The sequence below is a fragment of the Artibeus jamaicensis genome, unplaced genomic scaffold, assembly GCF_021234435.1.
Source record: "Artibeus jamaicensis isolate MK-2021 breed Jamaican fruit bat unplaced genomic scaffold, CSHL_Jam_final contig_414, whole genome shotgun sequence".
NCBI lineage: Eukaryota > Metazoa > Chordata > Mammalia > Chiroptera > Phyllostomidae > Artibeus > Artibeus jamaicensis.
In genome coordinates, this window is record NW_026521822.1 from 5,007,803 (window position 1) to 5,027,688 (window position 19,886).

The following is a 19,886-nucleotide window of genomic DNA, read 5'->3' on the forward strand; positions in this document are numbered from 1 at the left end:
AAGAATAAATAAATAAATAGATAGATGATAGATAGATAGATAGATAGATAAATAAAATCTTTAAAAAGATAATGAACTCAAATACAATGCCTTCGATCTAATTAACATGTTGCAATGAAGGGAAAGATGAACCTACTGAAACAAATAATAGACTAGTCATCTATCAAAAGACAAAATTGAGCTGATTATGCATCGCATTTTCTTAGTGAATCCATCTTGACTCTTGGTGATCCTGTCTCTCTTTTTCTAAATGTTTACAATTCATTTTTAAGTGTAATATACTGTAAAAATTGTAATATATTATACCAGGTCTTCATGCCAAATTTAGCTTCTTTTACAATGAGAGTAATCAGGGCCAATCCATTTTACTGTATAATTACTTTGATTTGTTTTTAATCTCAATATTTAATCTTATTTTGATTTAAATACTGTTAAAGAAGAGTAAGAATATTATGTTTATTGAAAGGGGACATAAATGGAAAAAGACTGAGAGTAGGAAGGCAGATATTAGCAGAATAAAAGGAAGAAGTTTTTGGTAGTTAGAACTGCCTACCAGTGTTTTGCCTTGCAAAAACAGGGAGCTGCCCATCCCTAGAAATCTTTAGGACAGCTATCCAGCCATATTTACCTAGACAGCAGAAACAATCTCGGTTTAGGAGAAAGCCCGATTTATTTAGATCAGTGTCTCTCAAATTATGCTGAAGAAGCAAAAAAAAAAAAAAAAAAACCTGTCCCACTCTTTAGTAGACCAATTTATAAAATTAAAAAGTATCACACATTTAAGAATGAACCCTGGCTGGTGTAGTTCAGTGGATTGAGCGCAGGTCTGCAAACCAGAGGATCGTGGTTCAATTCCCAGTCAGGGCACATGCTTGGGTGGCAAGCCAGTTCCCAGCAGGGGATGCACTAGAGGCAACCACACATTGATGTTTCTCTCCCTCTCTCCTTCCCCTCTAAAGATAAATAAATAAATAAATATTTTTTAAAAAAGTATCATACATTTAGATGTCATGGCAATGTCAAACTGCTATAAATTTTTCTAAATCAGTGATTTTCAACCTTTTTTATCTTGTGGCAAACATAAACTAATTACTAAAATTCTGTGGCACACCCCAAAATATATTTTTGCTGACCTGACAAAAAATATAATTTTGATTTGCAAAATAGTAATAATAATAATAATAGTAATTACTGTTTCGCTCCACAGTGATTTTTGAAAAAATATCAGGTGCCTAGACAGTAAAAAAAAAAAAAAGGTTCCTGCATAACCTCTTTTACTGCATTAAACTTTTATAAACTGAAATAGCACAATTTCCCTTTTTTACCAAAACACATATGAATACTCATTTAAAACTTAAAAAAAAATTTATTTTGGGCCATTTCTCACACTTAATTTTCTAGTGTCACTTTCTTTGCACAAGCTGATAATATGTAACAAATCATAGCTGAACACACAGTTAAACTTCTTTCTTTTACCAGCAGGTAGCAAAACCAACAGAAAAGTAACTTTGGGGTGGGGTAACAGTGGTGGAACACATTCATTTCAGAAGCAACTGGGTAGAGGATTTAAGTTTTTGCAGTCACCTATAACAATGTTGATTTGGCCAAAACAAACATGGTGAAAATTATAAAAATAGGAGGCAGAACTAAGAGTTGGCCATTCTCATGGACCTACAGGATAGTATGCTAAGTGAAATAACAGAGACGAACACCATATATTTCACTTATATGTTAAACTGAAAGAACAAAGTAAACAAATAAAACAGGAACAAACTCAGATACAGAGAACAAAACAACGGTTGCCAGACAGTGGGAGGGAGGCTGGGGAGCTGAATGAAAAGAGTGTAGGGATTAAGAAGTACAAATTGGCAGTTATAAAAGACTCACAGGATATAAAGTACAGCATGGGAAATATAGTCAATAATATTGTAATAACTATTCATGGTGCCAGGTAGGTACCAGAATTATCAGAGGGACCACTTCTTAAGTTATATAAATGTCTAATCATTATGTTGTATATCTGAAACATTCAATATATAATATTGAATGTCAACTGCATTTGTAAAATTTAAAACCATATTTTTAAAGTTAGCCATTCTCATACTTCCTCAAATGCTCTTGGCTTTCTTTCCAAGCAAAATCAGACCTTTTTCGTTAAAAATTGGTTATCGTCTTCCCATTAAAAACAAAACAAAATAAAACAAACTTCCTTCTTAAGAGACAATTTACAGATTTCTAAGCTGTCCTCTCGCAATGCCATCATACATAAGTTCTTTCCCTGCAGTAGTGCCTTAATTCCCCATGATTTCACTAGAGCAGGAATTCTGAAGTTTGAGTATACAAATAGATTTTAGAAAGTTTGTGAACTCTCTAAAAATCCAAATATTTTAAAACTTTGAGTGGATAAGCAATTTATATGGACAAAATGTCCACAGTTTCCAATACATACTTAGAGGGAACAATAATCTATACAGGTTAAAAGCATTTTTATTAAATGAAAAATGTGATCTGAATAGAAATATAGGGTATAGGTTCTTTATTAATAGGCATATAAAGACATTATATGATACATATATAATCAAAAAGAGCTTTTGAAATAAATCCCTTCATTTTATAGATGACAAAATTGACATTTGGAGAGTGTCCAGGCCCTTGCTAACTAGAAGACAGGAGCCAGAGAAAATTGCTGGCCTCCTGCTTCCAGGTCCATGTTCTCACACTCTGCTACCCTCACAGGGACAGACAAAAGGATATCATATTAGTAAGCACACTACCGTCAGGCAACAATCCACCTCTGCTAAGTATACAATCTCAGAACAAATCAAGTTATTAATTATTTAAACACTACTGGCTCATAAGATATATAAACATTTTCTTTTTTTACTGAAGATACCTAAAAATACATATTCTCTTAGATACATTTTAGAACTCGCTTCCTTGCCAGCAGGCACAATCGATCACCTGTCAGTCATCAAAAACCATGAGTACTTGATCCCACTGCAATCAATAAGAGAAGGGCATACACCAGACCTGAAAGCGACAGCGGATGTTTAGGAGACAGAAGGCTTCAAGGAGGTACTTAAACACACTTCTTTCTGAGGCAATTACTCTGAAAGCCCACAATACAAAGTTAATTAGTTGGGTGTATCTTTCAGTTAACTATTAAAGCTATTTAGAAATTTTAAGAAAAAACTAATTTAAAAGGTGATTCCCTTGTTTATTCACACTAAAAAACAGCAAGTTCAAAAACCAAAGGAGATAACGAACGGTTAGTAAAAAGAATTGTTATAGTAATTAAGTGAGAAAGCTGAAAAAAAGTCTCATTTTGTTGTCAGTTAAGATGGGTATGAATTCAAATCTTGTTTTAAATGTTTTTCAAAATAATTATAAAACAAAAGTCTATAAATAAAAATCCAAGGGACACTTTCCTTCTCCCCCCACCAATCCCCACCACCTTAACTTCTGAAGTACAGCACAACTTTCTACCATCTGTTATTTCAGAGCAGAAACAGTAAGGAACATATGGGCTTTCTCTCTCAAGCAGCTGTAGTGTAGTTAAAGTTAAAATAATTGTCTTTCTGTAAGATAAATTTCATTAAAAATCTGGCCAGTTAAAAATAAATGGCTCAGCCTCAGAGCCTTCCAGAATAACATTTAAGACATTCGGAATCTTCGATGACATACTATATTCAGAGATTTGGAGGATATCCTCTAAATCTTGTGCTTCTGTATTTAAGGTTAAATAAATATAATTCATGGTGCACAAATCAGTTTCTTTTTTTTAATTTTTATTTTTGTTCAGTTACAAGTATCCCCATTGCCCACCACAACCCCACTCCCCAGCTCTCACACAGTCAATCCCCCACCCTCTTGTCTGTGCCCATGAGTCCTCTATTCATGTTCCTTTGCTTGCCCCTTCCTCTTCTTTCCCCCATTATTCCCTTCCCCTCTCCCTTATGGTCAGTATTCGCCTATTCTTTATTTCAGTGTCTCTGGTTATATTTTGCTTGCTTCTTTGTTTTGTTGATTAGGTTCCACTTATAGGTGAGATCACATGGCATTTGTCTTTTACTGCCTGGCTTATTTCACTCAGCATAATACTCTCTAGTTCCATCCATGTTGTTGCAAAGGGTAGGAGCTCCCTTTCTTTCTGCTGTGTAGCATTCCATTGTATAAATGCATGGAGGGTTAGCAACAGGGGAGTGGGAGGAGAAGGGGGGAGAAGGTACAGAAAATAAGTAGCATAGACAGTAGATAGAAAATAGATGGGGGGGAGGGCAAGAATAATAGTATGGGAAATATAGAATCCAAAGAACTTGAGACATATGGTCATAAACTAAAGGGGAGGAATGGTAGGGGTGGGGGGGGCAGGGTGGAGGGGAATGAAGGGGGGAATAGAACTGTAATGGCATAATCAATAAAATAAAAATTAAAAAATAAATAAATAAATAAAATAAATGTACCACAGTTTTCTAATCTGTTCATGTACTGATGGGCACTTAGGCTGTTTCCAGCACTTGGTTATTGTAAATTGTGTAAATTGTGGTGCTATTAACACTGGGGTACACAGGTTCTTTTGAATTGGTGATTCAGGATTCTTAGGGTACAGTCCCAGCAGTGGGACTATAGTTTCTCAGTCAAAAATCAACCTCAAATAAGAGTGAGGTAGTCCCATAAAAAATTCAGTAACTAAGTTCTTAAAAGCTGATAATATAAATCTATCACTGCTGTGGGTCACTGAATTTCAACCTAAAGCCTCATTTGTTATAAGAAAATATCACAATACATTGGCATATATACTTTCATTTCAATTATGAATCATTTCCAATGAGTTTAAGTAAACTGAAAGCAACTCAGAGCAGATTCTGAACCACGAATTATGAAAAATAAGACTTTCACTTACCTTTATCTGGGTGATTCAAAATCATAATTCTTCTGTGAGCAGTCCTAATCTTGGCCTTAGTAGCAGATGGGCTGTAAAAAGAAATTAGAGAGATTATAATAAATTATATCAAATGTGGATTATAAATTAATGGTTTATATGGGTTTCAAGAAATTAAAAACTAATGAGAATTTCACCATCTTGTGGATAAATATGAAATTACAGCCTATCACTTATTCTAGTAACCACCAAAATGAATTACTGATTCAATGTGCACATATTTTTCTTCAGTCCTTTGTAATATCAGTCTTTATTTTCAATCAATTTAAAAAATAAAACAATATAGAGGGAGTCACAATTTACAGATTATACTGTAGCACTGAAAACTTATGCTTCAAATTATTTGGGGGGAAAGGCAGTACATAGAGTTTAGCAGACAGGTTCTTGGACTCCAGAGCTACTCCACTGCTTAATTTTAATCCCATTGCCACATAGAATGGTAACCTTCTTCAATTTGTCAACCTCCTCATGCTTCAGTTTCCGCATTATACACCACAGTTAGGAAAGACATATTCCTAATAGAGTAACTGTAGGTATTAAGTTAGTTAATGTTGACAAAGTGCTAACAGCACCTGTTGTATAACCAGTGTTCCCTAATAGTTAGCTCTATTATTATTATTATTATTATTATTATTATTTTCAATAGAGCATCTCAATGTTTTGTAGCTTATAATTAATGTAACTTTGTAAGAATCCTATGAAAAAAGTCTGTATGCTAGAATCTATGCTTTAAACGAAAGTTTTAAAAAGTTAAATAAACCTAAAACTAGGTTGGTAAAACCAAATTTATCTAGTATTAGAAATGTTTCTCATTAGTACATTTTTAGGCAAAGAAAAAAATAACACAACGACAAAATCTTAGTATTGCTACTTAGGTCTTATTTAAGGTACTGAGCTTATCTGTGCCTCAAATGGAAATAATTATACCTGACAAAGTATGGGGTGGTTTGTGAAGCTCAAAATAATTTCATTTGTATGGATGATTCATGGTGTAGTAGATAAAAGCAGGTACTTTTAGAGATGTTCAGATATAGTTTCAAAATCTTGATTCCACCATTCATTAGCCACACGATTAGTTTTGCATATTTAAACTCCAAGTTATAATTTCCTCACAGGTAAATTGTAAATAATAAAACAACTTCCCAGGATTATGTTAAGGATACATTACATAATATAAGTAAAAACATCAGTACAACTAACATATAGTTAGTGTTCAGATAATTGTAGTTACTGTAGATATAAAGGATACTAATAAAAATATGTACTTCCTACATTTAAAATGGAGTATAAATAACCTAATTTAATATTCCTTAAATGACTCAAAGCATTTCCATGACTATTAATTAAGTACAAATAAATGGCTACAGTCTGCAGAGGTTTGCTTGCGCTTCTACTAAATGGTCAAATACTGCTACTCATTTACATTTTTCCATGTGTTTTTAACACTGCCTCCCTCACTATCAGCTGTCAATCCTCAATTCTGCCAGTGTTTCAGTCCACTGCCAGTTACTTGCTACTTCTAATCTCCTAGGGTTAAATGACCAAACATTCAAAATGCACTATCAATTGCTGGAAAAGCATGCAAAATATTTTTCTATGAATAAAACAAATGCCTTGAGTTAAAGAAGAAATCAAAAAAAAGAAGTAAAAAATACTCTGAGACCAATGAAAATAGAACTACAACATAGTAAAAGTTATGATACAGCCAAAGCAGTTCTAAGAGGAAAGTCTGTAGCAATAAACTACAACATCAAGAAAAAAGAAAGAGCTCATATAACCTAACTTTACACCTCAAGGAACTAGGGAAAAAAAAGAACAAACTAAGTAGAAGGAAGGAAATAACAAATATCAGAGTGAAAATAAATGACATCGAGGCTGAAGAAACAATAGAAAAGACCAGTGATATTAAGAACTATTTTACTGAAAAGATAAACAAAATAGACAAACCATTAGAGAGAATCACCAAGGAAAAAAGAGGACTCAAATGAATAAAATCAGAAATAAAAGAGGAGACATTAAAATAATGCCACAAAAATACAAAGCATCCCAAGAGACCACTATGAAAAATTATACAACAAATTGGAAAATCTAAAAAGATTGAAAAAATTCCTAGAAACTAACAACATACAGAGACTGAGTCCTGAAAAAACAGAAACTCAGCACAGACCAATTACTAGTAATACAATTAAATCAGTAATTAAGAATCTCCCAACATGGGATGCAAGGCTGGTTCAATATCCGCAAGTCAATTAACATGATATACCACGTAAACAAAATGATCATAAAAATAATATGAACATATTGGTAGATGCAGAAAAAGTATTTGACATAACCTAGCATGGATTTATGATGAAAACTCTTAGCAAAGTGAGAACAGAGAAAACATAATAAACACCATATATGACAAACTGGGACTTCCACCAAGATGGAGGTGTAGGTGGAAACATTTTGCTTTCTCACACAACCAAATTTTGTCTAAAAACAACAAACTTTTAACAAAAATAAATGCAACCAAACCACATAGAAAATCGACAATAGGGAGTCTGAAAATAATGAACCCCTCAGCTAAACTGGTGAGAGGGGCGAAGCCAGCAGCGGAGCAGGTAGGGCAAAAAAGATCCCCCCACGTGGGCGGTGCACAGGCAGCCAAGGGAAGGGCATGGATCTCAGGTGTGGGCTAGCTATAGGCGGACACAGGGAAGAGGAGCGTCTGGCTGTCTGCGGTCAGTCCTACATTTGTGTGCAGATAAACCAGTGAAGAGATGAGCATTGAGACCGCACGGCGCAGGGCAGTGGGCTTGCACATTTGCGCTCAGATAAACAGGTGGGGGCAAGCAGTGAGACGAACCCAATGAGCGAAAAGGACCACCATTGCTCCCTCTCTGACCCCACCCCCACATACAGCATCACAAACCAGCGACCTGGGTGGCCCTGCCCTGGTGAATACCTAATGTGCCTCTCCTCATACGTAACAGGCACAAACAGATAAAAACATGGCTCAAGAAGAACTCAGAACCCCAGAGCCAATAAATCTAAGCAATGAAGAAACAGCCAAACTTTCAGATGAAAGTTCAAAACACTGGTGATCAGGATGCTCACAGAACTGGTTGATTTTAGTCACAAATTAGAGGAACAAATGAAGGCGAAACTAATTGAAATGAATGGTAATGCACAGGAAACCAATAGAGATGGGAAGGAAACTGGGACTCAAATCAAGAGAGTAGACCAGAAGGAAGGAAAAATGACCAAACAGAAAACGATGAAGAAACAAGAATTCAAAAAAATGAGGAGAGGCTTAAGAACCTCCAGGACATCTTTAAACACTCCAACATCCAAATTATAGGGGTACCAGAAGGGGAAAAGGAACAGTCACGAGTGGAAACCTTATTTGAACACATAATAAAAGAGAACTTCCTCGTTCTGGCAGAGGAAATAGACTTTCAGGAAATCCAGGAAACTCAGTCCCAAAGAAGTTGGACCCAAGATCAAGGCATATCATCATTGCATTAGCCAAGATTAAAATGAAGGAGAGAATCCTAGAAGCAGCAAGAGATAAGGGGACAGTCACCTATAAAGAAGTTCCCATCAGACTGTCAGCTGATTTCTCAAAAGAGACCTTACAGAAAAGAAAAGGCTGGAAAGAAGTATTCCAAGTCATTAAAACCAAAGACCTACAACCAAGATTGATCTATCCAGCAAAGCTTTCATTTAGAATGGAAGGACAGATAAAGTGCTTCTCAGATAAGATCAAATTCAAGGAGTTCATCATCACCAAGCCCTTATTATATGAAATGTTAAAGGGACTTACCTAAGAAAAAGAAGATAAAAATATGAACAGTGAAAGGACAGCAAACTCACAGTTATTAACAACCACACCTAAAACAAAAGCAAACTAAAAGGACAGCTAGATCAGGAGCAGAACCATAGAAATGAAGATCACATGGAGGGTTAGCAACAGGGGAGTGGGAGAAGGAGAAGGGGGGAGAAGGTACAGAAAATAAGTAGCATAGACAGTAGATAGAAAATAGATAGGGGGGAGGGTAAGAATAGTATGGGAAATATAGAATCTAAAGAACTGGAGACATGTGTTCATGAACTAAAAGGGGGGAATGGTGGGGGAGGGGTGTGCAGGGTGGAGGGGAACAGAGGGGGGAAATAGAACAAATGTAATGGCATAATCAATAAAATTAAAAATATATATAAAAAAAGTAAACACCATATATGACAAACCCACAACAAACTCTTTTATTTAACATATTGGAAGAAGCCATAGCCACTGCAATCAGATAAGAAAAATAAATAAAAGGCATTCTAATTCAAAAGAAGTAAATCTGTCACTCTTTGCAGTTGACATAATATAAATACAATATATAGAGAACCCTAAAGATTCCATTAAAAAAAACCTTTTAGAATCAAAAAATGAATTGAATAAAGTAGAACAGAATATTAATATTCAGAAACAGGTTACATTTATATAAAACTATGTATCAATCTATCAGAAAGAGAAATCAAGAAAATAATCCACTTACAATTGTTATCAACAAAAAAACCCCTAGGAATAAATTTAACCAAGAAGGTAAAATGCCTGTACTTGGAAAATTTAAGACATAGAAAAAAATACTGAAGATATAAATAAGTGGAATCATATACCATGTCCATGGATAGGAAAAATTAACACCGTTAAAAAGTCAATTACCAAAAGCTATATATAGATTCAATGCAATCTCTATCAAAATAGCAACAAAGTTTATATGGAACCACAGAAGACCCTGAATAGACACAGCAATGCTGAGAAAGAACAAAGTTGAAGGCATCATTGCTACCTTGTATCAAATTATACAAGAATCCAGTAATCAATGCAGCATGGTACTGGCATAAAAATAAATATACAAATCAATGAAACAGAATAGGGGGCCCATAAACAAGCCCACACCTACCTGGGCAATTAATCTATGACAAAACAGGCAAGAATATATGATGGAGTAAAGACAGTCTACTTAGTATGTAGTGCTGGGAAAACTGTACAGATACAAGAAAAAAATTAAACTAGACTACCTTCTTAAACCATATATAAGAATAAACGCAAAATGAATTAAGACCTAAATGTAAGACCCAAAACCACAAGACACCTAGAAGAAAACATCAAGAGGTTACTCTCACACATTGCTCTTAGTAATACTTTTTCTGACATATCTCCTCGGGCAAGGGAAACAAAAGAAAAACAAATGGAACTATCAAAATAGAAAGTTTTTGCACACCAAAGGAAACTGTCAATAAAACAAAAAGACAACCTACCAATTACCATCACCAATGATACATCCCATATAGGGAAAATACCCAACATTTATAAAGAACTCTAATGACTCAATACCAAAACAAACAAACAATCCATTTAAAAATGGGAAGAGGCCCTGAATAGATACTTCTCTGAAGAGGACATACAGATGGCCAATAGACATGTGAAAAAAATGCTTGATTTGACTAATTGTCAGAGAAATGCAAATTAAAACCACAATAAGATACCACCTCACTACTGTCAGAATGGCTATTATCAAATTAACAAACAACAAGAGTTGGGAGGATGTGAAGAAGAGAGTTGGTAGGACTGCACTGTTGGTAGGACTGCTACTATGGAAAACAGTACGGAGGCCCCTAAAGCATTAAAAATAGAACTATGTTATGACCCAGTAATTCCACTTCTGAGTATTTGTCTGAAGAAATCCAAAATAGTAATTCAAAAAGATATAAGAACTCCTAAGTTCATTGCAGCATTATTTACAATAGCCATGATATAGAAGCAACCTAAGTTCCCATCAATAGATGATTGGATAAGAGGTAGTCATATAATATATATATATATATATATATATATATATATATATATATATATATATATATATGACACACACACAATGGAATATCACTCTGCTATAAAAGGAATGAAATCTTACCATTTGTAATAACACAGATGGACTTAGAGGGTAGTATTCTCCCTAAAATAAATCAGACAGAGGGAGACAAACACCATATGATTTCACTTATATGTGGAATCTAAAGAATAATAAATGAACAAATAAAACTGAAACAGACTCATAGATATGGAAAACAAATTGAGGGTTTCCAGATGGCAGGGGGTTTGGAGGACTGGGTGAAAAAGATAAAAAGGATTAATAGGTATAAATTGGTAGTTACAAAATAGTCACAGGGCTGTAAAGTACAACATAAGGAATATAGTCAATTAATATTGTAATAATTATGTATGGTACCAGGTGAGTAAAAGACTTATCAGGGGATCACTTTGTAAATTACAGAAATGTCTAACCACTATTCTGTACACCTAAAACTAATATAAAGAAAAAACAAATGCCAACTGTAATTGAAAAATTAAAATAAAAAAGAACCTCCCAAGAAAGTTAAGACCAGGACAAGATGACTTAATTTAATTTTTACCAAACATTTAAAGAGGAATTAATATCAATTCTCCTCAATGCTTCTAAAAATAGAAGGGGAGAGAGAGAACACTTCCAAACTCATTTTACAAGGCCAACATCATCCTGATACCAAAACCAGAAAATGATACCAAAAAAATCACAAATTCTCCTGAGGAACACAAATTTTAAAAAGCCCTCAGCAAAATATTAGCAAAGAAAATCCAACAATACCATAGTCAAGTGGGATTTATTCCAGGCATGCAAGTTCAACATAGGCAAATCAACAATGAGATACATCACACTATTAAAATGTAGGACAATAATCATACCACTATTTCCATTGATACAGAAAAAGCATTTGACAAAATAATAATATCTGTTTATAATATTAACTATCAACAAAGTGAATATAGAAGGAATACACCTCAACATAATGAAGGCCATATATGACAAACCCACAACTAACTTCATACTCAATGGTGAAAAGCTTTCCCTCTAAGAGCAGGAACAAAACAACACAGCCCAGCCAACTCATTAATTTTATGCAACACCATACTGGAAGTCTTAGCCATACCAATCAAGCAAGAAAACTAAAATAAAAGACCACAGAAATCGAAAAGTAAGAAATAAAACTGTCCCTATTTGTACACTGCATAACAATAAAAAAGAAAAATCTTAAAGGCTTCACTAAAAAGCTATCAAAATAAATGAATTCAGTAAGTCACATAATACAAAATTAATATACAGAAATCAGCCATTTCTAGACTATCAGAAACAGAAATTAGGAAAACAATCCCTTTTACAATTGTATCAAAATGAATAATATACCTAGGAAAAAAATTTAACCACGAAGGTGAAAGACCTGTATTCTGCAAACTATAAGAGGATGATTAAAAAATTTTGAAGACAACACAAATAAAAAGATATACCATGTCTTGGGCTAGAAGAAATAATATTATTAAAATGTCCATACTATCCAAAATGATCTACAGGTTCAATGCAATGCCCATAAAAATACCAACTGCATTTTTCATAGACTAAAACAAGAATTCTCAAATTTGCATGGAAGCACAAAAGACCACAAATATCCAAAGCAATCTTGAGAAAAAAGAACAAAGCTGGAGGTAACACACTCCCTGATTTCAAACTACACTACAAAGACAGAGTAATCAAAATAGTACTGTACAGGCACAAAAACAGACACAGATCAGTGGAACAGAATAAAGAAACTAGAAATAAACCCACAGATCTATGGTCAATTATTCTATGACAAAGAAGGCCAGAATATACAATGGAGAAAGATTATGACAGCTACATGCAAAAGAGTAAAACTGGACTGCTATCTTACACCATTTACAAAAATAAAACCAAATGGATTAAAGACTTGAACATAAGAACTGAAACCATAAAATTCCTAGAAAAAAATACAGGCAGTAAGTGCTTTGACATGGGTTTTAGCAATATTTTTTGGACCAGTTTCCTTAGGACAGAACAAAAGTAAAAATAAATAAATGGGATTACATTCAACTAAAAAGATTTTGTGATGTCCAGCCAAGATGGAGGCGTAGGTAGACACACTATGACTCCTCACACAACCAAAATTAAGGACAACAAAAATTTAGAAACAAAAAACCCACCAGAAGTAACAGAAAATTGAACTATACAATCATTCATCCAGACCTGTAAGAGGGGTCCTGGCAGGAAGGGGCAGTGGCTGGTGGACCCGAGTGCTCAGACAGCGGCTGACAGACCCTGGGTGCAGGGCGGCAATGAGCAGACCCAGTGAGGTGGGCACAGGGTGGCTGGCAGACCTCAGTCACACATCTATGCGAAGATAAACCAGAGGAAAATGGGCAGCAAGACAGACCTCACAAGCCAGGGCCCCAGCACTGGGAAATAAAGCCTAAAAGCACAGATTGAAAACACTTGCGGGGGTTCAGGTGCCAGGAGAGACTCCCAGCCTCATGGGAGAGTTCATTGGAGAGACTCACAGGGTCCTAGAGCTTACACAACCCCATCCACATGGGAATCAGCACCAGAAGGGCCCAATTTGCTTGTGGGAGGCGGCAGAAGAACCTGAGATCCAAGAGAGAACGGAGCAAGTGCCATTGTTCCCTCTCTGACCCTGACCCCACATACAGCATCACAGCCCAGCAACGGGGGTTGCCCTGCCCTGGTGAACACCTAAGGCTCTGCCCCTCACTACATAACAGGCATGACCAGACCCCCCAAAAAAAGGCTCAAAACGGAAGAACAGATCAAAGCCCCAGAGCCAATACATCTAAGCGACCAAGAGATAGCCAACCTATCAGATGCATAGTTCAAAGCACTCGTGATCAGGATGCTCACAGAACTGGTTGATTTTGGTTCCAAATTAGATGAAAAAATGAAGGCTACACTAAGTGAAATGAAGGAAAATGCACAGGGAACCAACAGCGATGAAAAGAAAACTGGGACTCAAATCAATGGAGTAGACCAGAAGGAAGGAAGAAACAACCAAACAGAAAAGAATGAAGAAACAAGAATTCAAAAAAATGAGGAGAGACTCAGGAACCTCCACATCTTTAAAAGTTACAACATCCAAATTATAGGGATACCATAAGAGGAAGAGGGAAAGCAACAAGTGGAAAACTTATTTGAACAAATATTAAAGAAGAACTTACCCACTCTGGCAAAGGAAATAGACTTCCAGGAAGTCCAGGAAGCTCAGAGAGTCCCAAAGAAGTTGGACCCAAGAAAAAAACACACCAAGGCACATCATAATTACATTAGCCAACATTAAAATAAAGGAGAGAATTCTAGAAGCAGTAAGAGATAAAGGGACAGTCACCTACAAAGGAGTGCTTATCAGACTGTCAGCTGATTTCTCAAAAGAGACCTTACAGGCAAGAAGGGGCTGGAAAGAAGTATTCCAAGTCATGAAAGGCAAGGACCTACATCCAAGATTGCTCTATCCAGCAAAGCTTTCATTTAGAATGGAAGGGCAGATAAAGTGCTTCTCCGATAAGGTCAAGTTAAAGGAGTTCATCACCAAGCCCTTATTTTATGAAATGTTAATGGGACTTATCTAAGAAAAAAAGGTAAAAAATATGAACAGTAAAAAGACAGCAAACACACAGTTATTAACAACCACACCTAAAACAAAAGCAAACTAAGCAAACAACTAGAATAGGAACAGAACAACAGAAATGGAGATCACATGGAAGGTTAGCAACAGGGGAGTGGGAGGAGGAGGGGGGAAGGTACAGAGAATAAGTAGCATAGACAGTAGGTAAAAAATAGATAGGGGGAGGGCAAGAATAGTATGGGAAATGTAGAAGCTAAAGAACTTATGACACATAAACATGAACTAAAGGGGGGAATGTGGGTGGGAGGGGTGTGCAAGGTGGAGGGGAATGAAGTGTAGGAATGGGACAACTGTAATAGCATAATCAATAAAATATATTAAAAAAAGATTTTGCATAGCAAAGAAAACCATACGCAAAATGAAAACACAACCTACTGAATAGGAGAAGGTATTTGCAAATGATATATCCAATAAGGAGTAAATATTCAAAATATATAAATAACATATGCAATTAAATATCAGAAAAACAAGCCAATTAAAAAATTGGCAGAGGACCTGAACAGAAATTTTCCCAAAGAAAACATAAAGCCAAGAAGTACATGAAAGATACTCAACATCACCAATTATCAGGGAAATGCAAATCAAAACCACCATGAGATATCAGCTCATAATTGTTGCAATGACTATCATCGAAAAGCAAAATTTATTCCCATGTATTTTATTGTTTTTAAAGCAACTGTAAATGGGATTGTTTTCTTGATTTCCCTTTCTGATAGTTCATTACTAGCAATATAAAAATGAAACTAACTTCTGAATATTAATTTTATATCATATTTTATATCCTTCTACTTTACCAAGTTCATTTACCAGTTGTAGTAGTTTATTGGTGGAATCTTTGGGGTTCTCTATGTACAAGATCATGTTATCTTCAGATAACGAGTTTTACCTCTTCTTTCCAACTTGAATGCCTTTTATTTCTTCTTCTTGTCTGATTGTTGTGGCCTGGACTTCTAGCACTATGTTGAATAAGAAAGGTGAAAGTAGAAAACCCTATCTTGTTCCTGATCTTAAGGGGAACACTTGTAGTTTTTGCCCATTGGGTATGTTGCTGGTGGTGGCTTTTACTATGTTTAGGTATATTCCTTCCATTCCTACTCTGCTGAGAGTTTTTATCATGAACGGATGCTGGATTTTATCAAATGCTTTTTCTGCATCTATTGATATGATTATGTGGTTTTTATGTTTCATTTTGTTCATGTGGTATATCATATTTAAAAATTTATAAATGTTGAACCTATCTTGCCTCCCTGAATAAATCCTACTTGATCATGGTGTATGATCTTTCTGATGTATTGCTGTATTTGGTTTACTATTTTGTTCAGAATTTTAGCATCTATGTTCATCAGGGATATTGCCCTGTAATTTTCTTTTTTGTAGTATCTCAAAAAAGTAAAAATGGAACTGCCTTATGACCCAGTGATTCCATTTCTGGGAATTTATCTGACAAAACACTAGTTCAAAAGAATATAAACACCCTTATGTTCACCACAGTGTGTTAATTACAATAGCCAAGATTTGGAAGCAGCCCAAGTGTCCTTCAGTAGATGAGTGGATAAAATAACTATGGTACATTTATGCAATGGAATACAACCTGTTGTAAAAAAGAAAATTTTACCCTTTGCAACAGTATGGATGGACTGGAGAACATTATGCTAAGTGCAATAAACCGGTCAGACAAAGACAAATACATGATTTCACTCATATGTGGAATCTAATGAACAAGCTGAACTAACCAGCAAAACAGAGACAGACTCATAGACAGAGTAGGCTGACAGCTGTGGTGGGATGGTTAGGGGGTTGATGGACCGAGAAACAAAGAAAAAAGCTCATGGACATGGACAACAGTGTGGTGATTCCAGGGAGGAAGAGGAAGGTAGAAGAGAGTATAAGGGAGATAAATGGTTTTGGAAAAAATACAATAAAAATTTTTAAAAAATACAAACAGACAAGAGAGAGGTGTTGATAAGACATGAAGATAAAGAAACCCTTTTACACTGTTGGTGGGAATGTAAATTGTTAAAACCACTATGGAAGAAGTATGGAGGTCCCTCAAAAAATCAAACATAGAACTACCATGTGATCCAGTAATTCTACTTCTTGGTATACAAGTATATCTGAAGGAAATGAAATCACTATCTTAAAGAGATATCATCATCCCCATGTTCATTCCAGTATTATTTATAATAGCCAAGATATCAAAACAATCTATGTATCCATTGATGGATGAAGAAAATGTGAGATTATACATATATATGCATATGCTATGTATATGTATATAAGCAAAATGAAACATTATTTTTAATATATTTAAATATTTAAAAAGAAATATGTCATAAAAAAGGAAATCTTGTCATTTGTGACAACATGAATAGAACTTGAGTGCATTATGTTAAGTGAAATAAGTCAGACAGAGAAAGACAAATACTATGTGATATCACCTCTATGTGGAATCTAGCACAGATGAATTTATAGAAAAAAAATAACATACTGGGAGAAGCCAGAAGTGAGGGAGTGGGAGCAAAACAGATGAAGGTGGTCCAAAGGTACAACTTCCAGTAAGATAAATAAGTCCTGGGGATGAAACATACAGCATGGTGACTGTAGTCAACAATACTGTCTTGTATATTTCAAAGTTCCTAAGAGAGTAAATCACGAAAACAGTCATCACAAGAAAAAAATCTGTAACTATATTAGGTATAGGATGTTAACTAAACATACTGTGGTAAACATTTTGCAATATATACATAAATCTAATCATGTTGTTCACCTTAAACTAAGATAAAATGTTATGTGCCAATTATATCTCAGAAAAACTGGGGGGTATTTAAATTTTTTAAATATATAAATATGTAATAAGTATTTTAGTTTAAAACTTAAAAGTATTCCTTTTGGCTGATTGTGGAAGTCTTTTAGGGACCATTTCTAACTTGCTTTTTGGTTTTTAGATTCCTCCCCAGAAAAACAGATGTTGTTTGAATATACAAACTAGCAAATTTTGAGAAAAAAATCATTAATACTCTACCAAGGCTATGAATATTTTATTGTTTAATTGCCTATTAAGTATTAATAAGATGTTGCTACGAAAAATTACTGTATGATTTAGTGTCCTGAAGCGACATTTATCATTCCCCTCCCATTTTTTGGTGTTCTATGACACTTAATTTCATTTGTTAGTTATGTTTTCTAGTTTTGTATATATATATTTGACATGTCTCCTGAGGTAGATACTAAACTACTTAAGGACAGAAGCTGTGATTTGGATCTTAAAATACTATCTAGTATTAAATATGCAACAGGTGCTTAATGCATTTTATACCACCTACCAAATGTAAATAAAGGGTTATAAAAAGTTAAATTCCTCAAAAGAATAAAAGGTCTATATTAGTAAATACTAACAATTTAAAAGATTATTCTATAGTAGGAAATCTTAAAATAAAAAAGGGGGAGTTTTAAAAACTTTATTTTATAAAGTTAATCAAATATGGGTTACTCATCCAAATTTCCACTGTATGTGTTTTGGGAGGGAGTATGTATGTTAAGTTGCATCTCATTTTGGACATTAAGCTTTAATTTAGCATGAAAGACAAAAGGCGGCACTTCAGCCAAGATTATCCCATGCCCTGGCTGGTGTAGCTCAGTGAATTGAGTGCACGACTGCAAACCAGAGGATCCCGGTTCGATTCCCGGTCAGGGCACATGCCGGGGTTGCAGGCTGGTTCCCTGCAGGCCAGTTCCCAGCAGCGGACGCACTAGAGGCAACCATACATTGATGTTTCTCTCCCTCTCTCCTTCTCCTCTAAAGATAAATAAAATCTTAAAAAAAAAGATTATCCTTGAAAATCACTTGCATTGCCTATAAGTAACAATGCACATGGTTTTGTATATAAAACTCCCTAAGTATTACATACCTTGAGATCTGCCAACAACTGAACTAGATTGAAGGTAGTGAAAAGTTCTTTTGCACAAGTATGCCCACTCAAAATATTCTACCTTGGACTTCTGGCCAAGATGGAGGCGTAGGTAGACATACTGTGCCTCCTCCCCCAACCAAAAAGGTAACAACAAATAGAAAACAAAAAATGGAGCTGACAGAAAATCAAACTGTATGGAAGTATAACAACCAAGGAGATAAAGAAGAAGGTTTGTTTATCCAGACTGGTAGTAGGAGGTGGAGACAGGCAGCCAGGTGGAGAGACAGGTGAAAAGTACTCAAGGCAAGGCCGTGCTGGAAGTCCAGGGGGGGCAAAGCAGCAGCTGGAGGACTAGGTGGTCCCACATTTGCATGCAGATCAATCCGGAGGAACAACTGGGGATCAAGACAGACCACGAAACCCAGGGTTCCAGTGTGGGGAAATAAAGCCTCAAAACCTCTGACTGAAAACACCTGTGGGGGTTGAGGTGGCAGCAGGTGAAACTCCCAGACCCACAGGAGAGTTTGTCGGAGAGACCCACAGGGTCCTAGAACATACACAAAACCACCCACACAGGAATCAGCACTAGAAGGGCCCAGTTTGCTTGTGGGTAGTGAGGAAGTAACTGAAAACTGGCAGAGAGCACAGTAAACTGCACTGTTCCCTCAGACCTCTCCCCCACATAAAGTGTCACAATGCAGCAATGTGGGTGGCTCCAACCTGGTGAACACCTAGGGCTCTGCCCATTACTATGTATCAGGCATGCTGAGACTAAAAAAATGGCCCAAAAGAAAGAACAGATCAAAACTCCAGAAAAAAATACAATTATGCGACAAAGAAATAGTCAACCTATCAGATGCACAGTTCGAAACACTGGTTATCATCAGGATGCTCGAGGAACTCTCTGGGTACTTCAATGGCATAAAAAAAGACCCAGCAAGAAGGTTGCATTATGTGAAATAAAGAAAAAGCCACAGGGAAGCAACAATGAAAGGAAGGAAACCAGGATGCAAATCAACAGTTTGGAGCAGAAGGAAGAAATACACATTCAGCCAGGAACAGAATGAAGAAGCAAACATTCAAAAAAAAAAATGAGGAGAGGCTTAGGAACCTCTGGGACATCTTTAAATGTTCCAACATCCGAATAATAGGGGTGTCAGAAGAAGAAGAGGACAAGCAAGAAATTGAAAACTTGAACAAATAAGGAAGGAGAACTCCCCCAATCTGGAAAAAGAAACAGACTTTCAGGGAGTGCAGGAAGCTCAGGGTCTACCAGAGAAGTTGGACCCAAGGAAGCACACACCAAGGTACATCATAATTACATTACCCAAGATTAAAGATAAGGAGAGAATTTTAAAAGCAACAAAAAGAGACAGTCACCTACAAAGGAGTTCCCATTAGACTATCAGCTGATTTCTCAAAAGAAATGTTTCAGGCAAGAAGGGGCTGGAAAGAAGTATTCAAAGTCATGAAAC

The 19,886-nt window shown here is 35.6% G+C and overlaps 1 protein-coding gene across 2 annotated transcripts in view; it reads right to left on the reverse strand.

The window, feature by feature from the left end:
* The window catches only part of DNAJC15 (DnaJ heat shock protein family (Hsp40) member C15), a 95,342-nt gene that overhangs the window by 24,536 nt on the left and 50,920 nt on the right, over nucleotides 1–19,886 (reverse strand). Inside the window, exons 5-6 of one of the 2 annotated variants that reach the window (XR_005080043.2) lie at nucleotides 4,904–4,974; nucleotides 3,031–3,109 (exon numbers count right to left, since the gene is read on the reverse strand). Coding sequence is in view for 1 of the 2 variants with exons in the window: in XM_037128534.2 (XP_036984429.1) it covers nucleotides 4,904–4,974 (71 nt within the window). In the remaining variant the exon portion in view is untranslated. The remainder of the gene's footprint in view (nucleotides 1–3,030; nucleotides 3,110–4,903; nucleotides 4,975–19,886) is intronic. The other variant, XM_037128534.2, reaches the window with a different exon arrangement.